Source organism: Theropithecus gelada, chromosome 11 (genome assembly GCF_003255815.1).
Source record: "Theropithecus gelada isolate Dixy chromosome 11, Tgel_1.0, whole genome shotgun sequence".
Taxonomy (NCBI): Eukaryota; Metazoa; Chordata; class Mammalia; order Primates; family Cercopithecidae; genus Theropithecus; species Theropithecus gelada.
The window spans coordinates 60,524,598-60,550,025 of NC_037679.1; the positions used below are offsets into that span (position 1 = coordinate 60,524,598).

Below are 25,428 nucleotides of genomic sequence, written 5' to 3' on the forward strand. Positions count from 1 at the left end.
GGGATAGTGTAAATAAGTTGGATGAGAATTAGGCTTAGAGACTTAGTTCTGTTGCAGATTTGTTACCCTCTTATTCCTTAGTCTCTTCTTCTCTAAAATGGGGGTAGTTAAACCTGTCTTAGTGGCTCATTGAATATTTGGTAAGAACCAAAAGGAGATAATATAGAAGAAAAGTGCGTTGTTATCTATAAATTATGACAGTAGAAAATACTGTATTATTAAGGGAAATGGAAATAAAACTACAATTATAAATAGTAACAAACTAATATGTTACCTTACATGACCTCTCCTCTTTGTTTCACTAGGAGAGTGCCATTCTGCAGTCATTCAAGCAGTAGAAGACTTGGATTTGTCTGAAGTTCTTCCTTTAGGTCGTCAGCATGGTATCTTAAACAGCCTTGAGATAGTATTGAAAAACATTAATCATCTGATCAGCGCATACCTGCCAAAGATTTTGCAGATACTGCTCTGTATGACGGCAACCGTATCACACATCCTTGACCAACGAGAAAAGGTGAGAGATTCGCTATAGATGCTTTCTTCTTGGGCTCATGGGTGTCTGTGTTGTCTTGGACATTGAATTGGGCCTGATTTACTAACACTCCCCCAAGTTCAATCCTTATACAACCCTTTGAAAGTATCTTCTTAAAACAGTCTTCCACGTAGTGGGACTCTTTGCTGTAATAAATATTTACTTATGACCAGAAAATGCAAATTATATCAAGTGTAGATTTTAAAAAGAGATGGATTCGTAGTGAGTGGGTTAGTTCTCTGTTTCTTAGGAATCCAAGTCAAATGCTTGAGCTGATATTTCTTAGATTTTAATTCCAAGAGCCTAGAAGTATAAGGTATCTTCCAACTCTCATTTCTCCAGGATGGCTGGAAAATGAATAGACCACTGTTACCATCAGCACTGTTATTTTGAGAGTTGCCTGGAAGTCTTTAAAAAGTAGAGATGCTTACCTACAATAAGTGCAGTATTTTGAATAAATATAAATAGTAAGATGGGGCAAAACAAACCAGCTGGCCAACTGCCAAAAGGTGCTCAGGAAGTGTGTTCTAATTATATTCAAAACAATTTATGTTTTGTTGAAATAGATCCGTGGACATGAGTGAACTCGTTGGAGTTTAGGGAAATAGTCCATAATCTTTTTTTTTTTTTGAGACAGAGTCTCGCTCTGTTGCCCAGGCTGGAGTGCAGTGGCATGATCCCAGCTCACTGCAACTTCCGCCTCCCAGGTTCAAGTGATTCTCGCGCCTCAGCTTCCTGTGCAGTCCTCAGCTGGGAGTACAGGCGCCTGCCACCACGCCCGACTCATTTTTGTATTTTTAGTAGAGACGGGGTTTCACCATGTTGGCCAGGCCAGTCCGAACTCCTGACCTCAGGTGATCCGCCCACCTCGGCCTCCAAAAGTGCTGGAATTACAGGCATGAGCCACCGTGCCCGGCCTCATAATATCTTATGGACTGAAGGCTTCTGGGAGAAAATGCAACTTGAAGTAGAGCTCCAGACTCAGATTTCTGCTGTTGACTCTCAGTTAATTCCAAATAGGCACAGTTTTAATTTGGCCAAAATTTATTTCATTTGATTTCTAGATATGCCCAGTGAACTGCCTGTCAAATATGATCATGATAAGTGAAAATTGACTGCCAAAATTTTAGGCTGCTGGTTTGGGCTATGCATGGATGTGAATCTGTTTTAGCAATGAAATTATATTCTCTGATAACCAAGATGCAGAGATTTAGAACACTTCTTCCATTTTGGTAGTCACATTTTGTTTTTCTCGTTCTTTCATTCATTTCTTCAGTAAATATTAATTGAGCCTCTACTATGTGTCAGGTACTGTACTAAGCACTGGGAATAGTCAGCAAAGCACACAGACATTTATGTTCTTTTATTTGTTCATTAAGTACTTATTGAGCACCTACTGTGCGCCAGACATTGTTCCAGGGAAGGAGTGAGACATGTGAGGACTCAGTATATGGGGAGAAAAAGAATGAATGAATAAATAAATAAATAAATATACACATAATTGAAATAATGTCAGAGGGAAGTACATTCTGGAAGGAAAATAAAATGAGGAGACCCTTCTGCAGGGTCCTGAGGCTCATTCTCGGTGTAACTCTCTCCTGTCAGTACTCTGCCCTGTGAGTTCTAGCTGCCTTTGCCTCCCCAAGTTGCCCAGCTCTGTCTCTTTATCTTGGGGTCAGTGGACTCTGCCTGGGCTCTTGCTTCCTGCACTGAGGCCTGAAAACTCTCCAGGCAGTAAGCTAGGGAAATCACAAGGCTCATTTCCTTTGCTTTCCGCCTCTCAGGGATCACTGTTCTCTGCTGCCTGATGTCCAACGTCTGAAAATTATTGTTTATATATTTTGTTTACTTCCTTAGTTGCTTAAGAGAGGAGGGTAAATCCAGTCCCTTTTACTCCATCTTGGTTGGAAGTGCAAAACCACTATAAAGGAGCAGGCAAAACAGTCCTCAGACTAACACAGGACTAGAAATAGCCTACATCCCCAACAGCCACAGTAGAAATCCCGTAATACACAATACACCGGGGGAGAGTCTTTGGAAGATGTTGCCTCGGTCATGGATCCAAATTAGCACTAGAATAGAGGCTGCTGTGGGCTCACTTTAAAAGGTCAAACATTTTTCAAGTTTGATCCCAGAACAAAACCCAAAATTTTAAATGATTTAAGTGAAAATAAATTTCACAATGTCTGACATGCAGTCAGACATTACCAGGCATACAAAGTAGGAGGAAAGTTTTACCCATAATGAAGAGAAAGGGCAATCAATAGAAGCAGATCCAGAAATGACACAGATAATAGAATTAGACAAGGAGGTTGATGCCACCACTTTGGGAAGCCAGGGTGGGAGGATCACTGGAGGCCAGGAGTTTGAGACCAGCCTGGACAACATAGCAAGACCCTATTTTTGCAAAAAGTAAAAAATTAACCAGGCACAGTAGCACACACCTGTACTCAGGAAGCTAAGGTGAGAGGATCACTTGTTCCCAGGAAATTGAGGCTGTAGTAGGCCAAGATCAAACTACTGCATTCCATCATGGGCAACAGAGTGAGACTCTGCCTCTAAAAAAAAAAAAAAAAAAAAAAATAGACAAGGACATTAAAATTGCTATTATAAAAACACTCCATATATTAGAGAAAGTAGAAGAAATCATGAGCATGTTAAGGAGAGACATGGAAGATGTGCAAAATTTAATGTAAGATGAGGAAATATTATAGAAAGTGACTAGTGTGGGGGTGGATAGGTGCTTCATTTACTAGGATGGTGAGGGTCCTCTATAAAAAGGTGCTCTTTGAGCTTACACCTCACCATGAGAAGAACATTTCAGGCAAAGAAAATGACTAGTGCAAAATCCCTGGTTGGGAATGGTCTTGACATGTTGTAAGAATAGACAAGGCTGTGGTGGCTAGAGCACCAGAAGCAGGAAGAGTCATGTAAGGTGAGGATGAAGAGGTAGGTCGTATGGGCTCTGTAGGACCTTGTAGGCTATGACGAGGGGTTGAATTTACTTCTAAAGATAACGGAAACCGCTGAGAGGCTCGAAGCAGGTGAGTGATAAGGACTGTGTAGTGTTTTAAAAATACTGCTTTGGTGGCTTTGTGGAAAAGGGACTATGGGAGGCCAAGAATGGAAGCAGAAAAGAGGTCTTAGAAAGTTCTTTCTCTGTTAAATGAGAGCATAATAAGGGCCACGGGAAGAATTAAGTGAGAACCTGTTTATGCCTTGTAGCAAGTGATAGTGACTTTATCTGTATATGAATATATTAAATTTTGAAAGGTTTGCCTGTGTAGTGCCTTCACATTTTTGGTTAACTTAGAAGTTACTTAGTAATACAGCCTCCCTCCCAAGTCAATAATCAGTAACTCAAAGGATCATTTATGCAATATCACAGTTCATTAGTTAATGAGATTTTAAGCTTGTTGACAGATACGAGCTTTCTTATATTTTCCTTTGAAATTCTTGGACCCATCCAAGGAATTCCTTAGTGAATTATTGCACAGTAGTTTTGCTTAAGTGAGTTAATGTTCTACATTTATGTGCTTCAGCTCAGTTATATATTTACTTTTTTGTGTCTTTCCTTCAGGGCATTGATCGGCATTGAAAGATACTTGAAAATTGTTGGTTTTGGGTTTTTTTTACATTTAAGCAACAATGTAACTTGTAAACACACACAAACTCAATCATATTGACTGTTCCTCTAGGAATTAAAGTGTATGATTGCTCATTTTCAGGGTTTTTCTCTAGTTTATTCAACAATTATTGAGTAAATTGGGCAGCTGGCGCTTTAGTTACAGAAATGAATAGAACATGCAGATTGTACCCGATGGGAAGGGTGGTTGGTGGGAATGGGAGACGGGTGGGGAGTGTCTATTTGATATCATGTTTGCAGTTGTGAGCTTCATATTTCCTCCAGATACCATGTTTTTTCAAATATCAGGGATGATTTTTATCTTTCACTAAACTTGATGCAGCTGATAAAAATATTGCTAGTTGAAGCAGAGCAGAATGACTTGTAACTACATCACCTGTGCTTGCTTACTGTCAATTCCTTTGTGACTTGTATAATAAGATAATAAGCTAAAAGTAGACCATATGTGAGATACCGTGATTCCTCAGGCTTGCTCAGCAAACTAATGACATCCTTGTTCATATTTACTTGAATTTAAAATGTGCTATATCAGATTCAAATACTTCTGTTGGTCAGATTATCAGATTTTCATGATACATAATTTTCCTATTAGTTTTCTTCATGTTATCTTGGCCATAAGACTTGATATTCACTGTATGAGAGCTTTTGTGTTGTCTTTATAAATTGCAAGGTGACTTTTAGGTTTTAACGTAGGTAATTAAGGTGATATGTAAAAATAAATTATCACTTTTATGTCTAGAGCCCACAGTTTCCTAATCAAGTGGGAAAACGAGCAGGGGTTGAATCTTCTCCCCTTTTTTTTTTTTTTTTAAACTTTCTGTGCTAGGGAAAAATCCCTCTGAGGCCCTTGTCTCTCCTCTGCTTGGCCTAAAGCTCTTCATTCTTTAGTACCCAGTAGAAATCTGCCTATTCCATGAAGCTCTGTCCTGAAATTTGTAGTAATTCCTCCTACTGAAATATCTTTGGGCCAGGCGCAGTGGCTCACGCCTGCAGTCCGAGCACTTTGGGAGGTCGAGACTGGTGGATCACCTGAGATGGGAAGTTCGAGACCAGCCTGACCAACATGGAGAAACCCTGTCTCTACCAGAAATACAAAATGAGCCGGGCATAGTGGCACATGCCTGTAATCCCTGCTACTCGGGAGGCTGAGGCAGGAGAATCACTTGAACCCAGGAGGCGTAGGTTGCAGTGATCCCAGATTGTGTCATTGCAGTTCATTCTGGGCAACAAGAGTGAAACTGCATCTCAAAAAAAAAAAAAAAGGAAGAAAGAAAAAAGAAATGTCTTTGGCATTTTCAGTCTCTTACATACATTCAATAAATTTGCCTTTAATAAGATTTTCAGTTGAATTGAGGTCACGACCGTGGCTGGCATGCCACTGGAGCCATTAGTAGGGACTCAATAAATTGTCCTATTCTGAGCCTGAACAAATTGGCTGTGAATTTGTGATTGTATAACTCACTGGGAAGGAGATGCCAGTGGAAGTAGCAATGTTTGTTATTTTAAAGGTTTGCTTTTACTTCACACTCATTCCAGCCTCTATGCCTCTAAACAGACAAATCATATTTCTTTCTAAATTGCATTTTTCTTTGAACTATGTATGCTGAAATCTTCCTATCCCTTGATTCAGTCACCTCATCCTCTTGCTGTACGAAGTATTTCACTGTATGGAAAAGTCATAAATTCCTTAACTAGTCCCCTAGGCTAATTTTAACAAGAATAATTTATAACTTCTAGTCTTATAAAAAGTAAAATAGTAAGTATGAAAATACATAGAAAAATGACTTTCATTTGAAATGAAGATTTAATTTTTCCCCCCTAATATAAGGCATTATGTTGGGAAAAAAAAGAAAAAAAAATTTTTTGCTTTGTTTAGAATTCTCTATTCGTGGGAAGAAATCAGGATTTTACTTGAATAAAACAGTAAAACAATATAGACTACAAAACAACTATTCCAGTTGTAATAATGTTTTTTCTTAAGGATAACTAGTGTGACTACTAGGCAGTGATACTGTTTTAAGACTCTGCTTTCTTTTCTTGTTCAATGAGAAAAGTAAGACAATTTGCTTGGTTGGTGTTCCCATATAAATCAAGTCAACAGATTTAGTAATAGGATTTCCAGTTTAATTCTTAGCCACCTGAGTAAGAGTGCCTCTCTGAGGAATCAGGGATAAAAATGATATATATGTATTTTTTAAACAGAAGATCTTTGTTTTACAGATACAGCTGAGATTTATTAATCCATTGAAAAATTTAAGACGTCTTGGAATCAAAATGGTAACTGATATCTTTTTGGACTGGGAATCATATCAGTTCAGAACAGAAGAAATTGATGCTGTGTTTCATGGTGCAGTTTGGCCCCAGGTAAATCTCAATTTCTACATCTGCCTGTATGCCTTCTGCTTTTTCCTTTATTACTAACTCACCAACATAGCTACCACCCAGACATGAATGCTTACCTGGGTCTTTTCTTTTACATCGAGCCCTTCTTTCTGGAAATTTTTAGAACACTTTTCTTTGCCTTCACTACCACCTAAAACTCAAGAGTTAGTTTCTGCTATACCATAGCATTTACACTTAAGGCTCAACTGAATATGAATGTGTCTCTTTAGCAACTGTAACATAACTTTTTTTTTGAGACAGAGTCTCGCTTACTGCAACCTCTGCCTCCTGAGTTCAAGAAAGAGATTCTCCTGCCTCAGCCTCCCAGGTAGCTGGAATTACAGGCATGCACCACGATGCCCAGCTAATTTTTGTATTTTTAGTAGAGATGGAGTTTCGCCTTGTTGGCCAGGCTGGTCTTGAACTCCTGACCTTAGGTGATCCATCTGCCTCGGCCTCCCAAAGTGCTGGGATTACAGGCGTGAGCCACTGCGCCCGGCCTGTAACATGATTTTTATAGCACCTCACATAGCATTGCCTCTGGCTTTTGACAAGCGTGAGGGAAAACACACAGGTGTTTCTATTACAGACTTCCTATTTTGATTTCTCTGGTTGTAATCCCTTGGTGATGATGACTGGTATAGGTGTAGACTGAAGGAGAGATTTGATTTTAGGAAATGTTTCTAGGTGTTGGAGGTCCCAGTCATTTTCAACACTCTGAAACTTAAAATACCATTTATTTTCTAGCGTCTAGCACTTCCATGCATCACCTTTGCCATTTTTCCTGTGTATATGTTCTTTTGGATCTCTTTATACTTTTTCTTATTCTGTCATTTGGATGTTAATCTCTGTCCCTTGTCTTTTTCATCCTCTGCTGTGATTTCTGTGCTTGTTATTTGTGGTTTTTCGATAATTTGGTATATGTATTTGGTATTCTGTTTTTTACTTTGTCTCCTAGATCAGCAGGCTTGGATCTGAGAGTCAATATTCTCCTACTCCTCTGCTGAAACTGATCAGTATCTGGAGCAGAAACGCAAGGTATAACCTTTCTTTTTTCCTTCTTTAAAAGGGGCAATGTTTTAGACGAATCTGGTTAAAGCAGTCCAGGGAACTAATAATGTAATTTATGGTCTTTCCATACAGTGAACTACTTTTGATACAGTTAAAGAGAATGAGGCAGCTGAGTAAAGGCAAGGAAAGATATGAAAATACATAGTTTAAAGAAAAATATAGCCATGCATGGTGGCTCACGCCTGTAATCCCAGCACTTTGGGAGGCAGAAGCAGGATTGCTTGACCTCAGGAGTTCGAGACCAGTATGGACAACGTAGTGAGGTCTTGTCTTTACTGAAAATCAAAAAATTGGCTGGGCATGTGGCATATTGCTGTAGTTCCAGCTACTTGGAGGCTGAGGTGGGAGGATCACTTGAGCCCACAAAGTCGAGGCTACAATGAGCCATGATCATGCCACTGCATTCTAGCCTGGGAGAAAGCGAGACCCTGTCTCAAAAAAAAAAAAAGATAAAAAGATAAATTGCTAGACAATATATATAGTGTGATGCAGGAAGGTATGTGTCTGTGTATATAAATATGAAATGAAATAGAAACTGTCCAGAAGGACATATGAGAACTATTAACAATGTGGCCATAGCATGTGGAGGTTTGGGTGGACCAAAGCAGGGAGAGGAGAGTTTTCATAATACACCTTTTGGACTGTTTGAATTTTTTATAATAATTAAAAAGTAAAAATAGGTAAAATAACATCTTACAAAGTAAAGAAAATTTTAGAGTATGTATTACAGCTAAAACTGATACTTTTTTGGTAATTTTTACAGTTTGATTAAAACTTGAAAATTTTAAGTATTAGAGTTGATAGAGATGTTCTTCTAATATATGTAATAATTATGTCAGCAGTTTGATTTGGCCTGGCATAGGGAGAAACAATGTGAAACACACCAGATAGTTATATCATCACATAAATATTATCATTTTCTGCATGCTTGCTTAAAAATAAATGCTGACTTGTAATTGGCATTCTATGTGTTTTTCCCAGTTCCCACTGAAAATCAGGAAAACCTCACAAGCTTTCTAGATTTTCTAGACGATTGTCTTCTTTGTGAAACTCCATCTAAATGTACATTCAGCTCATGGTCAGAAAAGGTTTTATTATTGATTCAGTGATGTTAAAATCATAGTCTTGGTTTTTACAAGATTGGAATCATACTGTATAACTGGCTTTTGATTTTGTTTTTTTCGTGTATCTTTATGTCATGAACATTTCTTCATGTTATTAGTCTTCAAAAACAAACCAAAAACCTTGACATTGTCTTCCTCAGGAAAACTTGTCTATTTTACTAATAGTAAGTTGTCTACATTTATTCCCCAATTTGACACAGCAATTTTATATCTTTATCATTGGACATTTGTAAGCGATACTTCATAGGCATACTTGAGGAATGTTGTATATAGTTTTGTCATTTCCATGCAAATAAGCCATGAAGGACTTTCATCCAGGAAGACTTTACAATAGAGATTCATTTTCATATTCGTTGGGGCCTTATTCAAGGTATTGAGCCACATTGTTGGATCCACTTCATTCTTTTCTGCAATTTCTCATGTTTTGGTTGGGTAAATAGAAGCCACATAGCAATGGAAGAGAACCTCTTTTTCCTTTTATACTTAAAACTTACCTGAAAGAAATCTCTAAAATTGTTGACTTCCCTTGGAAGCCACATAGCAATAGATATGCATATGACGTTGTGTGTGGAAGAATTAACGAATGAATATTTCAGAACTCCTTCAATGGGAATGTTACTTTTTAATAAAAAAAAAAGATTTTGAAGTGTAGTTCCTGTTTACATAGTGTCAATGAGAAATTAAAACAGATTTTTCATCTATAGAGAAGTCTAGCATTTTACTAGCTTATAAGTAAGTTTAAATTTTCTCAGAAATTAGGTGAACTCAGGGCAGCAAAAACTTACTAACTAGGGTGAGCATATACTTTTTTGTCCACATTGAAAAACTCCTGAAGATGAAAAGAGAAGTAATAAATAAGTCAAAACAGCCAGTGTAAACCGGGACTGTCCCAGACCCCTTTCTTAGCTGCTCTGGTTCTAGTCACTGCAGCCCCAGCATAGCACACAGTCTCTTCTTCCTGCATGCCCCTTCCAGCTCTGTAAGGCCCTGTCATCACATACTGCCTTTGTTGTATTCATCTGTCTTCATAACTTATTATCCACAGCTCCTTCAGGGCAAAGAGGGTTACACATCTTCATCCATGTGTAGTTGATGATCATTGCATGTTGTTTGAGTGATTGGAATTGCTGATTGAGCCATGCACGTTAGCATGTAGCATGCTCATTGTACTGTGGCAGCAAGTTACGTTGGTCAAGGGAAAACGGTTTGGTCGCTGGGAAGTTGCATTGTATCTGAATGGGCTCTTGCTAGGACTTTACCTGCAGTTGAAAGCAGTTCTCTTCCCTTTTCTGCTAGAAAAAGTTTAAGACAACAAAACAACATAGTGATTAAGAGCACAGTCTCAGAAGTCACACTAACCTAGCTTCAAATCCTAGCACCACTGTGCGTTCTTTTGGTCAAGTTGGCCTCTGAGCCTCAGTTTCATCACCTGTAAAATGGGTATAATACCCATTTATTGGTGAAGACCCACTTCACCAATGAAGTGAAAACCCACTTCATTGATAATAGAGGTGATAATATATAATATAAAGTGCCTTGTGTAGAGCCTGCCCATACTATGCACAATATTTGTTGGACAGAAAGATGTATGAATATAACCTCTTAGAACTTTTCTGTCAGTTTGTCAATGCTAAGTATGTTAAAGAGCTCAAGCTCTTTCCCCCCGCTCCCCAGTGATGATGAATTGAAAAAGGCAAACTATCTGAATTGTTTCTGTTTGACCTTCCTAGTAATTGTTAGGATTGCATTTCTGACTGAATCAGCTGCTGGTTTACCCTTGGCTGGAAAGCCTTTGTCCCTCTGCCCTTGTTGGTGCATTTGCATTAGGAAGGATATTTATAACTTTCATGTGAGTCTTTCATTATTGGGGATGGATTCATCCCCGTCTCCCAACATTGAATGTTCCATATCCTGATCAATAAACGTTTGTTTGGTCTGTACTCCTAACTCCTGTGTTCTAGTACATAGGGTTTTATGTGAGTGTTTAAACATTCACGTTCTAGAAAGCTTATAATTGAAAAGTAGTCTGTTTTCAGTAAGTCTCTTTTAGAAAGAGCTTAGACATTGGAGTTTGATTGTGATTCAAATCTCAGCTCCATTATTAGCTCAGTGGCTTCGGACAAATCTGTTTTCTCATCCATAATGTGGGAATAATGATACTACCACATAGAAAAATTATGAGAAATGAGAAATATATATAAAGTGCCTAAGTAATATGTTTGTAATGTAATACTTAGAATTTCTATTATCCATCGAATTTTAGATTTAATGTAATTCCCCTTTGAATAATCTTATTAATGTGGAAACACACACACATACGCATATATATTTGTTAAACTCGTGGTGAAAATTCATATGGACATGTTTTTAGAAGTGAACACATTGAGAATAAGATGATTACTACAATGTTTTTTCTTCCAGGTATTTCCCTTTGCTGGCTAAACAGAAGCCTGGGCACCCAGAATGTGATATCCTGACCAATGTTTTTGCAATTCTCTCAGCAAAGAATCTTTCTGATGCCACAGCTACTATTGTAATGGACATAGTTGATGACCTTCTTAACCTTCCAGATTTCGAGCCCACAGAATCAGTTTTGAACTTGCTGGTAACTGGATGTGTATACCCTGGCATAGCAGAAAACATAGATGGTATGTATGATGACAAAGCAGATAATTCTTAGACTTCTGATGTAGCAATTTTTTCCTCAGAAGAGAAAAAAGATCAGTATAATCTGACTCACTTGAGAGCATGTGCTCATAAGTTTCTTTTCTCTGGGAACTAATACTAATTTATATAAACTGAATTTTCTTTGCAGTTATAAGAATAGATTATTTAATCTTCAAGAAGTCTCAACTCTCCTCCAGGAAATTATGAAAATGATTTCTACTGTCATGTCTCTACATTCTTCTTACCATATTATCCCAAATAATTCCCTTACTATTACCAAAAAATGGTTTAAATAAAGCCTCAAAGGTCTCTTAAATAAGTTCTTGATTTAACTAGTAATATAGCTATTTTGAGTAAGAAGAAAGTTGTTTATTTAGAATCAAAATTTAACTAGATGGTCATAGTGGTTGAGTGCTTTTCTTATCATCATGAAGATTTCGTACAGTTATGCCTTAAGAGAGTTTATTAGAATCAAAACATTAATCATTATCTATTTCAGAGTCTATCACAATAGGAGGAAGATTAATTCTACCTCATGTACCTGCAATTCTTCAGTATCTCAGCAAAACCACAATAAGTGCAGAAAAGGTGAAAAAGAAAAAGAATAGAGCACAAGTCAGTAAAGAGCTTGGCATTCTTTCAAAGTAAGTGATATGTTGATACTTAAAAGATAACATTACCATCCTTGGTTTTAACTTTTTAAAAAATTATTATCTTGGCCAGGCGTGGTGGCTCACGCCTGTAATCCCAGCACTTTGGGAGGCTGAGGTGGGTGGATCACCTGAGGTCAGGAGTTCAAGACCAGCCTGACCAACATGGCAAAACCCTGTCTCTGCTGAAAATACAAAAGTTAGCTGGGCCTGGTGGTGGACACCTGTAATCCCAGCTACTCGGGAGACTGAGGCAGGAGAGTCACCTGAACCCAGGAGACGGAGGTTGCAGTGAGCCAAGATCGTGCCACTGCACCCCAGCCTGGGTGACAGAGTAAGACTTTGTCAGAAAATGAAATAAAATAAAATTTTTAAAAATTACCTTGTTTTTCAGGTGTTTGAACCTGGCAATACAGAGCTAAAAAGTTTTTTAGTATTTTTGAATCCCCTTTACTTTTAAGTTAATGCAGAATTCCCTTTCTCTGCTGGAATACTTACTAGAAACCGTTCACAGCATCTGTCTTTGTTTAATAAAATTAAAGGGAACAGATTTTTCAAAATCCTAAAGTAGACTAATAGATCTGTTTGTTTAGCCTTTGTGTATTTTGAGTTTTGTGGAATTACAGTTTTTTACTCTTTAGTGTAATAATAAAAATAATTAACTTGAAAGAGCAGATCGTTCTGTTTTTTGTCAGGAAGATCTCACAAGGGTTTTTAAAGAGTCTGTTTGGCAGTAGACCTAGGAGTCTGTTGTGATTTTGGTAAAGGGAAACGTTGATAAACCTGAATGCAAGAAACAATTCTATCTTAATTTTAAATTGACCATTACAAGGCTTAGTTGTTGAAAATGTATTTTTTCTGTTATTTAAAACAGTATCAACCAAAAGTGATCTGTTCGAATCTTCTAGAAACTTCTTTGCAATGCTTTTTAAAATACTGTTGTATTTCTAAGTTATGCAGAATGGGAAATCATACTAAATACACTCATTAAATTTCATCCTAGGCTATGTGGTAGTAGAAAGATGATGAAAGGAGATTAGGTACCAGAAAGACCAGAGTTTGAAAGACCTGCTGTACTTCTTTCTAGCTGTGACACGTCAGTTTCTCTGAGTTTCAGTTTTTCTCTGGGCATAATGAGGCTGATGATTCCTATATTGCAGGGCTATCGTGGGTGTTAAATTGAAATACTGTACATAAACCCTTAAGTCTTGGCACTTAAAAATGTTGTTTCTTTGCAAAATAAAGCAATTACTAATTGCCAGATTACAGGACTGGAGTTCACTCTAACCCACCTATTCACCTGTTCACTGTAACCCACACAATCAGATATTGCAAAATAAAATAAATGAGCTTGATGTTGGAGAGGAGTAAGAGTAGCACAGCTAAGTAACTGAGGTAAACTTTTTATACATGCACACATACTTAAAAGCTAGCTGTGTATTGGAATGCTAAAACTGTGTCTTTAGTCACTGATGTTTTTCTACAAAAAGTTTAACTTCTTAGAGAAATATTCCTGTATATGGTCCTTACATACTTGTTTTTCCCTTCTTTAGGATCAGCAAGTTTATGAAAGACAAAGAACAAAGTTCTCTACTCATTACGCTTCTCCTTCCATTCCTCCACCGTGGCAATATTGCTGAGGTACAAACTCGTAGGACACTTACTCTGTCTTTAGAGTAGCGCTTTATCTCTAGGTTTACTTGCAAGCAGCACTTTTACTGGCTAGATTTTGTGATGCATTTGTCCCAAGGAACTTAAAAGACTTTTTATAGAAATACAAAAATTAGGCCAGGCGGGGTGGCTCACGCCTGTAATCCCAGCACTTTGGGAGGCTCAGGTGGGTGGATCACCTGAGGTCGGGAGTTCGAGACCAGCCTGACCAACATGGAGAAACCCTATCTCTACTAAAAATTCAAAATAAGCCAGTGGCACATGTGGTGGCACATGCCCGTAATCCCAGCTACTCGGGAGGCTGAGGCAGGAGAATTGCTTGAACCCGGGAGGCGGAGGTTGCTGTGAGCCCAGACTGCGCCATTGCACTCCAGCCTGGGCAACAAGAGTGAAAATCCATCTCAAAAAAAAAAAATTAATTAAATAAATAAATAAAATTAAAAAATGAGAGGGAAAAGATTAGGACAGACGCTAGGAATGGGTGCAGGCAGGCAAGAAAGTGGAGACGTCATCATCTACAACAATAACAAAGTACTAGCCCCTTTGTTTCCCTTGTTTAGCTTCTGATTCATTTCAGGCGTTTTTCTTTCTCTAACAAGCCTGGAACCCAAGAAGTGCATTGTATAAAATTTTTTTTTTTGAGATGGAGTTTCACTCTTGTTGTCCCAGGCTGGAGTGCCATGGCACAATCTTGGCTCACTGCAACCTCCGCCTCCTGGATTTAAGCAATTCTTCTGCCTCAGCCTTGAGTAGCTGGGACTACAGGCGCCCACCACCACCCCCAGCTAATTTTTTTGTGTGTTTTGTAGAGACGGGGTTTCACTATGTTGGCCAGGCTGGCCTCGAACTCCTGACCTCAGGTGATCCGCCTGCCTCGGCCTCCCAAAGTGCTGGGATTACAGGCATGAGCCACCGTGCCCGGCCACATTGTATAATCTTAATTGTAGATCACAGTGGCAAAACGGAATAAAAATCAGACTTTTAATATTCAGACACAGCTAAGTGTTTCTGGTATGATTTGCAAACCACAGTTCAGTCTTAATTAAGAGTCCTCCAGTGGCTCATGCTCATTTGTCAGACTTCAGTAGTGATACTAAACATTTCTCACCACACAGTTGTTCAATTTAGAAGACCACAGATCTGTGGACAACCAGAAGTGTATACAATTGGCCCTCTGTATTCACATTTCCACATCTGTGGATTCATCCAACCTTGGATGAAAATACTTGGAGAAATAACAATGTAATTATAAAAATGATGCAAATTTTAACCAGCTGGGCGTGGTGGCTCACGGCTGTAATCCCCGCACTTTGGGAGGCTAAGGCAGGCAGATCACGAGGTCAGGAGTTCATGACCAGCCTGGCCCATATAGTGAAACCCCGTTTCTACTAAAAATACAAAAATTAGCCAGGCATGGTGGCATGTTCCTGTACTCCCAGCTACTCAGGAAGCTTAAGCAGGAGAATCACCTGAACCCAGGAGGTGGAGGTTGTGGTGAGCCGAGATCATGTCACTGTACTCCAGAATGGACAAAAGAGACTCCACCTCAAAATGAATAAATAAATAAAATAAAAATAAAAATGATGCAAAGTGTTAAAAATGGAGTATAACAACCATTTACATAGCATTTACATTGTATTGGGTATTATAAGTAATCTAGAGGTGACTTAAAACATACAGAAGGGTGTGTGGGTGATATGCAAATGCCATGCCACTTTATATAAGGGACTTAAACATCCTTGGAGTTTGGTATTTTTTGGGGTTCTGGAACCAGTCCCCCTTGGATACTGAGGGACTACTGTACTTCAGCAAGCTCATTTTCTTGTATCTTTTTTGATTAGACAATAGAAGAAATTATGTTTCAAAACTACATATATTGCTTATTAGAATTAAAGGAAGAAACTGGTTCACACATTCTTAAGGGTTTTACATTAAATTAAAATGCTAAAAACTTTTAAAAGATGATAAAATAATTTTTCCAATTACTACTTTCATACCTTATTTGTAATTGTTTTCTATGTTGTGATATATTAAAGTATAATTTGACCAGTTTATAACTTACTGAAATATGACTTCTCTTAATATTTCTTCCCAAGGATACAGAGGTTGATATTCTGGTGACAGTACAAAACTTGTTAAAGCATTGTGTGGACCCTACAAGCTTCCTCAAGCCTATAGCAAAACTTTTCTCAGTTATTAAGAACAAACTGTCAAGAAAATTGCTTTGTACAGTTTTCGAGGTCTGTACTATTCATTTTTACTCCAAATCACCGTTTTTAAAAAAATGTAATTATGACTTATAAACCATATTAGGGGCTTTCTTCATGCCAGGGTGATGTTTTTATACGAATTTGAGTGGGGACAGGGAACTGAGGGGAGGAGGGCAGAAAAGTTAAGGTAATACACTGTTTTCTTTCCTTTCAGACTCTTTCTGATTTTGAGAGTGGGTTAAAATATATTACTGATGTTGTCAAGGTAAGAAAGAAGGGTTCTCTTTGGCTTCAAAAGTATTATCATTTTTGTTTACTTAAGATTTATATACCTTCATTTATATAATTTCAATGACATTTCTTATAGCTTAACGCCTTCGATCAAAGACATCTTGATGATATCAACTTTGACCTTCGCTTTGAGACTTTCCAGACGATCACCTCTTATATTAAAGAAATGCAAATTGTGGATGTTAACTACCTAATTCCAGTTATGCATAATTGTTTCTATAATCTAGAGGTAGGTTATTATAGCAAAATTCATAAATTATTTTTTATTGTTCTGGTAATACAGCTGCCTAATACAGTGACCTAATCTTTAAATTTGTTTTTTGAGGGGGGACAAAGGTTTTTAGGATTAAATTTCGTCATGTGAAGAATCTTTTGTCTGGCAAAACACTTATTCTTACGATTGGAAAGGCAAATATTGTGAATAAAATAACACATATGAAAGCATTTTGAAAAAAATCAAGAAGTTATGTATTAGAATAGGGAAATCCATAGAGATGAAGTACATTAGGTCACTAAAGGCTGCAGAAAGGGAGGAATGGGGCGTGATTTCTAATGGGTATAGGGTTTCTTTTGGGAGTGATGAAAATGTTCTGGAATTAGTGGTGATGATCACACAACCTCCTGAATATACTAAAACCCATTGAATTGTACATTTTTTTTTTTTTTGAGACAGGATCTTGTTCTCTCAGCCAGGCTGGAGTACAGTGACGTGATCTTGGTTCACTGCAGCCTCCGCCTCCGGGTTCAACCAATTCGCCCACCTCAGCATCCTGAGTAGTAGCTGGGATTACATGGGCGTGCCACCACACCCACCTAATTTTTGCATTTTAGTAGAGACAAAGTTTCATCATGTTGGCCAGGCTGGTCTCGAACTTCTGACCTCAGGTGATCTGCCCATCTTGGCCTTCCAAAGTACTAGGATTATAGGTGTGCGCCACAACAACCAGCCAAATTGTAAATTTTTTAAAAGGGTGAATTTTATGGTGTATCAGTTACATCAATTTTTAAACACGTAACTGTACTAATTGAAAATTATCCCTTTTTTATTGAAGTTATAAGAGAAATAAAAAGTGTTTGGGTTATATTAAGTGCTATGTTGCTGAACTGAATTAAAATCCAAAAATGCAGAAAATGAAACCTTTGATTATTGTTAACTGTGTAGTGGCATCAGTGATCTCTTTGTGGCATTTTATAGTTATTCATCTAATATTAAGGATTATGTAATATATGAAAAAATAATCTCCCCATTTTATGCTCATTCTTCATAATCATGTCAAAACTCAGCACAAAAAATTCTAAGTCACTGCCTGGCTGGCTGAGTCAAGGATACCTTCCCTACACTCACTTTGACATTCTTCAAACCACAAACTCTAGAGCAGCCAATTCTGTCATTTTCAGTAATGACCTGATACTGAATATTGAAAACTGGCTTCTGGAGCAGCCAATTCTGTCATTTTCAGTAATGACCTGATACTGAATATTGAAAACTGGCTTCTGGAGCAGCCAATTCTGTCATTTTCAGTAATGACCTGATACTGAATATTGAAAACTGGCTTTAGTGAACCTTTTAGACTGCCTGCTTTGGGAGGTAAAAGTAATTAACAAGGACATTTCATAGTGCTACCTGAAATTAAATGACACTTCTTGGGAAGCATGGTTTTTCAGCCATTTACAGTATTATATTCCTCATAGCCCCACATTTGGTTCTCCCTTAGGTATGAAGTATTTGTGGGAACTTGCTTAGTAGGCATTTTTACAAGCCCGGTGACAGAATTTTGTAGATGCTTGTACTGGGAAGTAATATTCCATATTGTAGTTATTATAGAATAATTTGGTTTTTTTTTTCTCTTTTTTTTGCAGTTAGGAGATATGAGTTTAAGTGATAATGCCAGCATGTGCCTGATGAGTATCATCAAAAAGCTAGCTGCCTTGAACATCACAGAGAAAGACTATAGAGAAATTATCCACCGTTCACTCCTGGAGAAATTGAGGAAAGGTCTGAAGAGCCAAACGGAGGTATGTAACTTTGTCTTTTAGGCACTACTGTCTGAGGCTGTGTTTTGTTTTGTTTTCCCACATTTGCTACTGTTGTATAGAAAAGTAGTAAGGCTTAGTGCATTTGATGAGAATACTTGATTGAGTAAATAGTCACCGGACTTTTAATGGGAGTGGCACTAGAAAGGAGAGCACTCACGTTTTTCTGGTTTTTTTCTTTTTTTTTTTTTTTTGAGATGGAGTCTTGCTCTGTTGCCCAGGCTGGACTGCAGTGACGTGATCTTGGCTCACTGCAAGCTCCACCTCCTGGATTCAAGTGATTCTCCTGCCTCAGCCTCCAGAGTAGCTGGGATTAGAGGCACGCGCCACCACACCCAGCTAATTTTTGTATTTTTAGTAGAGATGGGGTTTCACGATGCTGGCCAGGCTGGTCTCGAGCTCCTGACCTCAAGTGATCCACTCGACTCGGCCTCCCAAAGTGCTGGGATTGCAGGCGTGAGCCACCATGCCTGGCCACCAGTCACTTTTGATCTAATACAGCTGTCAGGTTTTTTGTTTGTTTGTTTGTTTTTTGAGACAGGGGCTCACTTTGTTGCCCAGGCTGGAATGCACCACCGCACGTGGCTGATTTTTGTATTTTTTGTAGAGATAGGATTTCACCATGTTGTCCAGGCTATTCTCAAACTCCTGGGCTCGAGCAATCCTGATTTTTTTTTTTTTTTTTTTTAAGAGTGGAAATATTTTACTTTTTAAAATTTTATGTCTTTTTCTGTTTCCTCATACTATCTCAGAAGCAAATTCTTTTTAAAATAAAATATTTTTTTCTTCACTTCATATTTACAGAGTATTCAACAGGATTATACCACGATACTTTCCTGTTTAATTCAAACCTTTCCAAACCAACTGGAATTCAAAGACTTGGTACAGCTTACTCATTACCATGACCCAGAAATGGACTTTTTTGAGAACATGAAGCACATTCAGGTAGAAGACAATTCTGCTTTTCCTACCTATGAAATACTTCAAACAGTTCTGCCTCATTTGGAAAGACGTGTTTTAACTTTCCGAAAAGGTTTAAGCTTCTCTTTCCTTAGCCTTTATGATCATCATTGAAATTTGTATTAAGATGATCATTTCCTGGATTCTGATTTCTTTGGTGGTATCACCAACCACAGTTAATAATAGTGTCGCTTTTCTCTGCCTTTTCCTAAGAAGCATAAATACTTTGTGTTCACTGTTAAACAAATGCTATGGATTCTATCTCTGAAAGCAAATCAAGGCACAGGTGTTTGCTCATGTAACACATAGACTGTGTTTTCTTTTTTTTTTTTTGCGACGGAGTTTCGCTCTTGTTGCCCAGGCTGGAGTGCAATGGTGCGATCTCAGCTCACTGTATCCTTCGCCTCCAGAGTTCAAGGGATTCTCCTGCCTCATCTTCCCGAGTAGCTGGGATTACAGGCATGTGCCACTATGCCCAGCTAATTTTGTATTTTTAGTGGAGATTGGGTTTCTCCATGTTGGCCAGGCTGATCTCGATCTCCTGACCTCAGGTGATCTGCCCACCTTGGCCTCCCAAATTGCTGGGATTACAGGCATGAGCCACTGCGCCCAGCCACTCCTTTAATCTTTTCATGAAAAGAGAATACGATACTAAAATGGAGCTGTTTGAAGGTGAGATTATTCAGTAACTAATTCATATTTTATCTAACTCATAGATCCACAGAAGAGCAAGAGCCTTGAAGAAACTTGCAAAACAACTAATGGAAGGCAAAGTTGTTCTGTCTTCTAAATCTCTTCAGAATTACATCATGCCTTATGCCATGACTCCAATTTTTGATGAGAAAATGCTCAAGGTAGGTCATTAGATCTAGAAACCAAGGACCCTCTTCCCATACCATGACACCCTTTGCCAAAATATAGATGGAGTTGGTGGTGTTTATGTTGATATCACCACCATAATTAGAGGTTTAGAATAGTTCTAAAGCTCTTAGAACTGTGCCTGACACATAGTAAATGCTATCTAAATGATGGCTATTATTTGTGTTTTTTTCTATTATTAGCTCACAAAGGCCCACCACAAAATATTCTTCCTCCTAGAAATTATCACATTATTAAAATTGCATACTTTTATTTTTGTGTCATAGGACTTAAATCTGGTTAACTACCCTAGTGAGCAGTTATTATTTTCGCAAATGACTTACAAGAAGTGACATGAAATAGTAGTTATCATTAACACCGTACCAGGTACCAGGCACTATTTCAAGTGCTTCATTCTCACAACAGCTCAACCCTCTGGAGTAGGGTAGGGACTATTCTTCAAGTACTATTTTGCAGGAGAGCAATCTGAGAAGAAGTGAGGTTATACAACTTTCTCAGAGACGCCCAGAGTCAGAACAGATATTCGAACTTAGGGCTGTTTTAACCTTTATATTATACAGTGCCTAGAATGGTACCTGGCACATAGTAAAGACTAGATAAATAATTATTGATTAAAAAGATTAATGAGGTCAAGTGCAGTGGCTCACACCTGTAATCTCAGCACTGTAGGAGGCCAAGTCAGGTGGATCACTTGAGGTCAGGAGTTTGAGACCAGCCTGGCCAACATGGCAAAAACCCGTCTATACCAAAAATATAAAAATTAGCCAGGCATGGTGGTGCATGCCTGTAATCCCAGCCACTCAGGAGGCTGAGGCAGGAGGATCACTTGAACCCAGGAGGCAGAGGCTGCAGTGAGCTGAGGTTGTGCCACTGCACTCCAGCCTGGGCAACAGAGCAAGACTATTTGAAAAAAAAAAAAAAAGATTAATGAAAGGTGGTATTAAATGATCATAGAAATTCAAATCTAATTGCAGTGATGTCAGGATTTGGGACTTAAATTTAACTGTTGATTACATAGTCTTATACAATAGTAGATTTCCTCTGTTGTTTCAGGATATTCAAAATGTTTAAAAGAATTATCTAAGTAGTTAAAAGATAGCTCCCTTATATTCTGGGTTAAAAAGCTAGTAAGCATAACCTAACTGTTTGATGCCATTAAAATATGAATGGCATGTAGACAGGAAAAAAAAATAAAGTATACTTAGCTTTGGTTGGTGTTCACGATATCTCGTTTTTTTGAGATGGAGTCTCTGTCACCTAGGCTGAAGTGCAGTGGCGCGATCTCAGCTCACTGTAACCTCCACCTAGCAGGTTCCAGTGATTCTTCTGCCTCAGCCTCCTGAGTAGCTGGGATTATAGGTGCCTGCCACCACGCCCAACTAATTTTTGTATTTTTAGTAAAGATGGAGCTTCACCATGTTCACCAGGTTGGTCTGGAACTCATGACCTTAGGTGATCCACCCACCTCGCCCTCTCAAGGTGTTGGGATTACAGGCGTGAGCCACCGCGCCCTGCCAGTATATCCTTTTCTAGACTTATATTTTTAACCTAATTACGATTTACATTTAAAGTTGGTTTCTTATTGGTAGCTTTTGACTGGGTCTTGCTTTTTATCCAGTCCAACAACCTTTTAATTGGTATTTAGACCATTTGCATTTAATATGATTATTTATAAGATTGTGTTTTGATCTGAGTCTTATTTTCCATTTGACCCAATTTTTTCTTTTTTTCTCTTTATCTTTTTTTCTGTTGGATTAATTATACTTTTTTGAGATTTTATTTTATCTCCATTGGCTTATTAGTTATTGAGGGATTTTTGCCGTAGGTTTTAGCCTCTCCATTCATTTTAAACTACACAGTACATTGTTGTCATTTTTGCTTTAAGTAGTCAATTATCGGCCGGGCGCGGTGGCTCAAGCCTGTAATCCCAGCACTTTGGGAGGCCGAGACGGGCAGATCACGAGTTCAGGAGATTGAGACCATCCTGGCTAACACGGTGAAACCCCGTCTCTACTAAAATACAAAAAAAAATTAGCCGGACGAGGTGGCGGGCGCCTGTACTCCCAGCTACTCGGGAGGCTGAGGCAGGAGAATGGCGTGAACCCGGCAGGCAGGGCTTGCAGTGAGCTGAGATCCCGCCACTGCACTCCAGCCTGGGCAACAGAGCCAGACTCCATCTCAAAAAAAAAAAAAAAAAAAAGTAGTCAATTATCTTTTAAGGAGCTCTTTGAAAATAAAGAAAAGGTCTTTTATATTTGCTTACACATTTATAGTTTCTGGTGCTCTTTGATTCTTTGTGGAGTTCCAGATATTCTTCTGGTATCATTTTTCTTCTTTTAATTATATTTTTAAAATTTCTTATTTATTTGTTGTGGCAGGAAACAGGAGGATTTTTTTGTTGTTGTTTGTTTTTTGTGTGTATGTGAGTTTTTTGTTTTTTTGTTTTTGTTTGTAGAGACAGGGTGTCCTTTGTTGCTCAGGCTGGTCTTAAATACCTGGCCTCAAGCAACCCTCCCACCTCAGCCTCCAAAGTACTGAGATTACAGGCATGAGCCACTGTGCCTGGACTTCATTTTATTTCTGATAAGAGGACTTCCCTTAATTTTTAGTACAGGTCTGCTAGTGATTCACTCTTGCCGCTTTTGTTTGTCTTTGCTTGTCTTTGTTTTTGCAAGATAATGTTGCTGGGTATAGAATTCTCGATTGACAGGTTTATTGTGTTTTTGTTTTTGTTTTTTCCTTCCAGTACTTCAAAGATGGTGCTCAACTGTATTCTGGCTTGTATTATTTCCAATGAGAAGCCATTCTTAACTTTGTTCCCCTGAATGTAATGTGTTTGGGGATTGTTTGTTTTTGTTTTGTTTTTTTGTTTGTTTGTTGTTATTGTTTGGCCTGGCCCTTGTAGACAGTTTCTGGATTTTTTTCATAGAGTTTTTTCTTAACTGCTTTTAAAAATGTATCTCTTTACCTTTGGTTTTAAGCCATTTGATTATGAGTACCTTAGTGTCGTTTCCTTTATGATTCTTGTGCTCGGGGTTCATTGACCTTCTTGAATATGTAGATATGTAGTTTGCATAAAACTTGAAAATTTCCTTTTCTTTTTTTTTCTTGGAGACAGAATCTCACTCTGTCACCCAGGCTGGAGTGAGAATGTCACTCTGTCACCCAGGCTGCAGTGGCACAATCTCTGCTTACTGCAACTTCTGCCTCCCAGGTTCAAGCGATTCTCCTACCTCAGCCTCTCTGGTAACTGGGACTACAGGCATATGCCACCACTCTTGGCTAATTTTATTATATTTTTGGTAGAGACAGGGTTTCGTTATGTTTTCCAGGCTGGTGTCAAACTCCTGACTTCAAGTGATCCATCCGCGATGGCCTCCCAAAGTGTTGGGATTACAGGGTTGAGCCGCTATTCCCAGCCAAACTTGGCAATTTTCATATATTATTTCTTTAAATATTTTTGGGTCCCCTTCTTGCCTTTGGAGACTCCAGTGTACATTATTAGGTCACTTGAAGTTGTCCCATAACTCAGAGGCTTTTATATTGTTTTGCTTTTTTCATCTTTTTATTTTTTCTGGGTTTTATTTTGTTTCATTTTTCTGCTGCTGTGTCTCCAAGTTCACTGATCTTTTTTTCTGCATTGTCTAATCTGCTGTAAATCCCATCCAGTATATCTTCCCTCTCAGAATTGTCTTTTTTATCTCTAGAAGTTCAATTTCATCTTTTCAAAATATCTTTCATGTCTTTTCTTAACATTCTTTGCTTTTCTCTCACTTCTTTTATTTTTCTAAGTATTAAAGTTTTAACCACTTATAACCATATGAGAATTTTATAAATTATTGCCAAGCCTGCTAGAAAACTTGCACAGGGTCTCGCTCTGTCTCTCAGGCTGGAGTGCAGTGGTATGATCATAGCTCACTGCAGCTTCAAACTCCTGGACTCAAATGATCCTCGCACCTCAGCCTCCCAAGTACCTGGGACTCCAGGTGTACACCACTGCACCTGGCTAATTTTTAATTTATTTTTTGTAGAGATGGAGTTCTCGCTTTGTTGCCCAGGCTAGTCTCAAGTGGTTCTCCCACACTGGCCTCCTGAGTAGCTGGGACTACAGGCGAGCACCACCATGCTCAGCTGTAATTTCTTATTAGGTGCCAGACATTATGAATTTTACCTTACTGGGCGTTGGGTACATTAGGATGTCTTTAAGTATTCCTGAGAATTATTCTCAGATGCAGTTAGGTTACTTGTGAATAGTCTAATTCTTTTTTTTTTTTTTTTTTTTTTTTTTTTTGAGACGGAGTCTCGCTCTCTCGTCCAGGCTGGAGTGCAGTGGCCGGATCTCAGCTCACTGCAAGCTCCGCCTCCCAGGTTCACGCCATTCTCCTGCCTCAGCCTCCCGAGTAGCTGGGACTACAGGCGCCCGCCACCTCGCCCGGCTAGTTTTTTGTATTTTTTAGTAGAGACGGGGTTTCACCATGTTAGCCAGGATGGTCTCGATCTCCTGACCTCGTGATCCGCCCGCCTCGGCCTCCCAAAGTGCTGGGATTACAGGCGTGAGCCACTGCGCCCGGCAGTCTAATTCTTTAGAATCTTGCTTTCAAGCTCTCTTAGGGCAGGAGCAGCCTTTAGTCTATGACTAATAGGGCCCTGGTACTGAGATACTACCGTTCTAAGGACCTAAATACCCAATGCCCTGTGTAGCATGAGGTGTTTCACTCTGGCTGATGGGACCGTGAACTAGCCTCAACCTTATATGGTCTTTGATGATTGTTTTGCCTGTTCCCTTCTTTGGTTCTTTTCCCGTGTCTTCCTTACTCACGCTTACTGCTCAGTACTCAGCCGAAGACTCAAGGGGCTTGCTCTGTGCAGCTTCCCTCTGTGCAGCTCTTCTCTCTGGTGCTGTGCCCCGTGGACTCTAGCTACCGTAGCCTCAACCCTGTCTTCTAACTCAGGAAGACCACTGGGCTCTTTTTGGTTTCTCTTCCTGTGCTGCAACTTAACAGTTCTCTCCACAGAGTAAATTGGGGTAATTATAAGCCTCACTTTATTTATTTATTTCTCTCAGAGATCACTGGCCTGCAGTGGTTGATATCCAAGGTTTGGAAACTGTTGTTTCATGTATTTTTTTTTTTCCCAAGATGGAGTCTCACTCTGTGGCCTAGGCTGGAGTGCCGTGGCATAATCTTGGCTCACTGCAACCTCCACCTCCCGGAATCAAGCGATTCCCCTGCCACAGCCTCCTGAGTAGCTGGGATTACAGGTGCTCACAACCATGCCCAACTAATTTTTGTATTTTTAGTAGAGACGAAGT

The 25,428-nt window shown here is 38.8% G+C and overlaps 1 protein-coding gene across 1 annotated transcript in view; it reads left to right on the forward strand.

Annotated features, from left to right (window-relative positions):
• The window catches only part of UTP20 (UTP20, small subunit processome component), a 109,074-nt gene that overhangs the window by 48,948 nt on the left and 34,698 nt on the right, over positions 1 to 25,428 (forward strand). The window contains exons 27-38 of the mRNA XM_025403576.1: positions 306 to 514; positions 6,399 to 6,542; positions 7,519 to 7,598; positions 11,177 to 11,403; positions 11,922 to 12,066; positions 13,626 to 13,713; positions 15,840 to 15,983; positions 16,168 to 16,218; positions 16,321 to 16,473; positions 18,105 to 18,260; positions 19,083 to 19,223; positions 19,955 to 20,092. Coding sequence (XP_025259361.1) covers positions 306 to 514; positions 6,399 to 6,542; positions 7,519 to 7,598; positions 11,177 to 11,403; positions 11,922 to 12,066; positions 13,626 to 13,713; positions 15,840 to 15,983; positions 16,168 to 16,218; positions 16,321 to 16,473; positions 18,105 to 18,260; positions 19,083 to 19,223; positions 19,955 to 20,092 — 1,676 coding nt within the window. The remainder of the gene's footprint in view (positions 1 to 305; positions 515 to 6,398; positions 6,543 to 7,518; positions 7,599 to 11,176; positions 11,404 to 11,921; positions 12,067 to 13,625; positions 13,714 to 15,839; positions 15,984 to 16,167; positions 16,219 to 16,320; positions 16,474 to 18,104; positions 18,261 to 19,082; positions 19,224 to 19,954; positions 20,093 to 25,428) is intronic.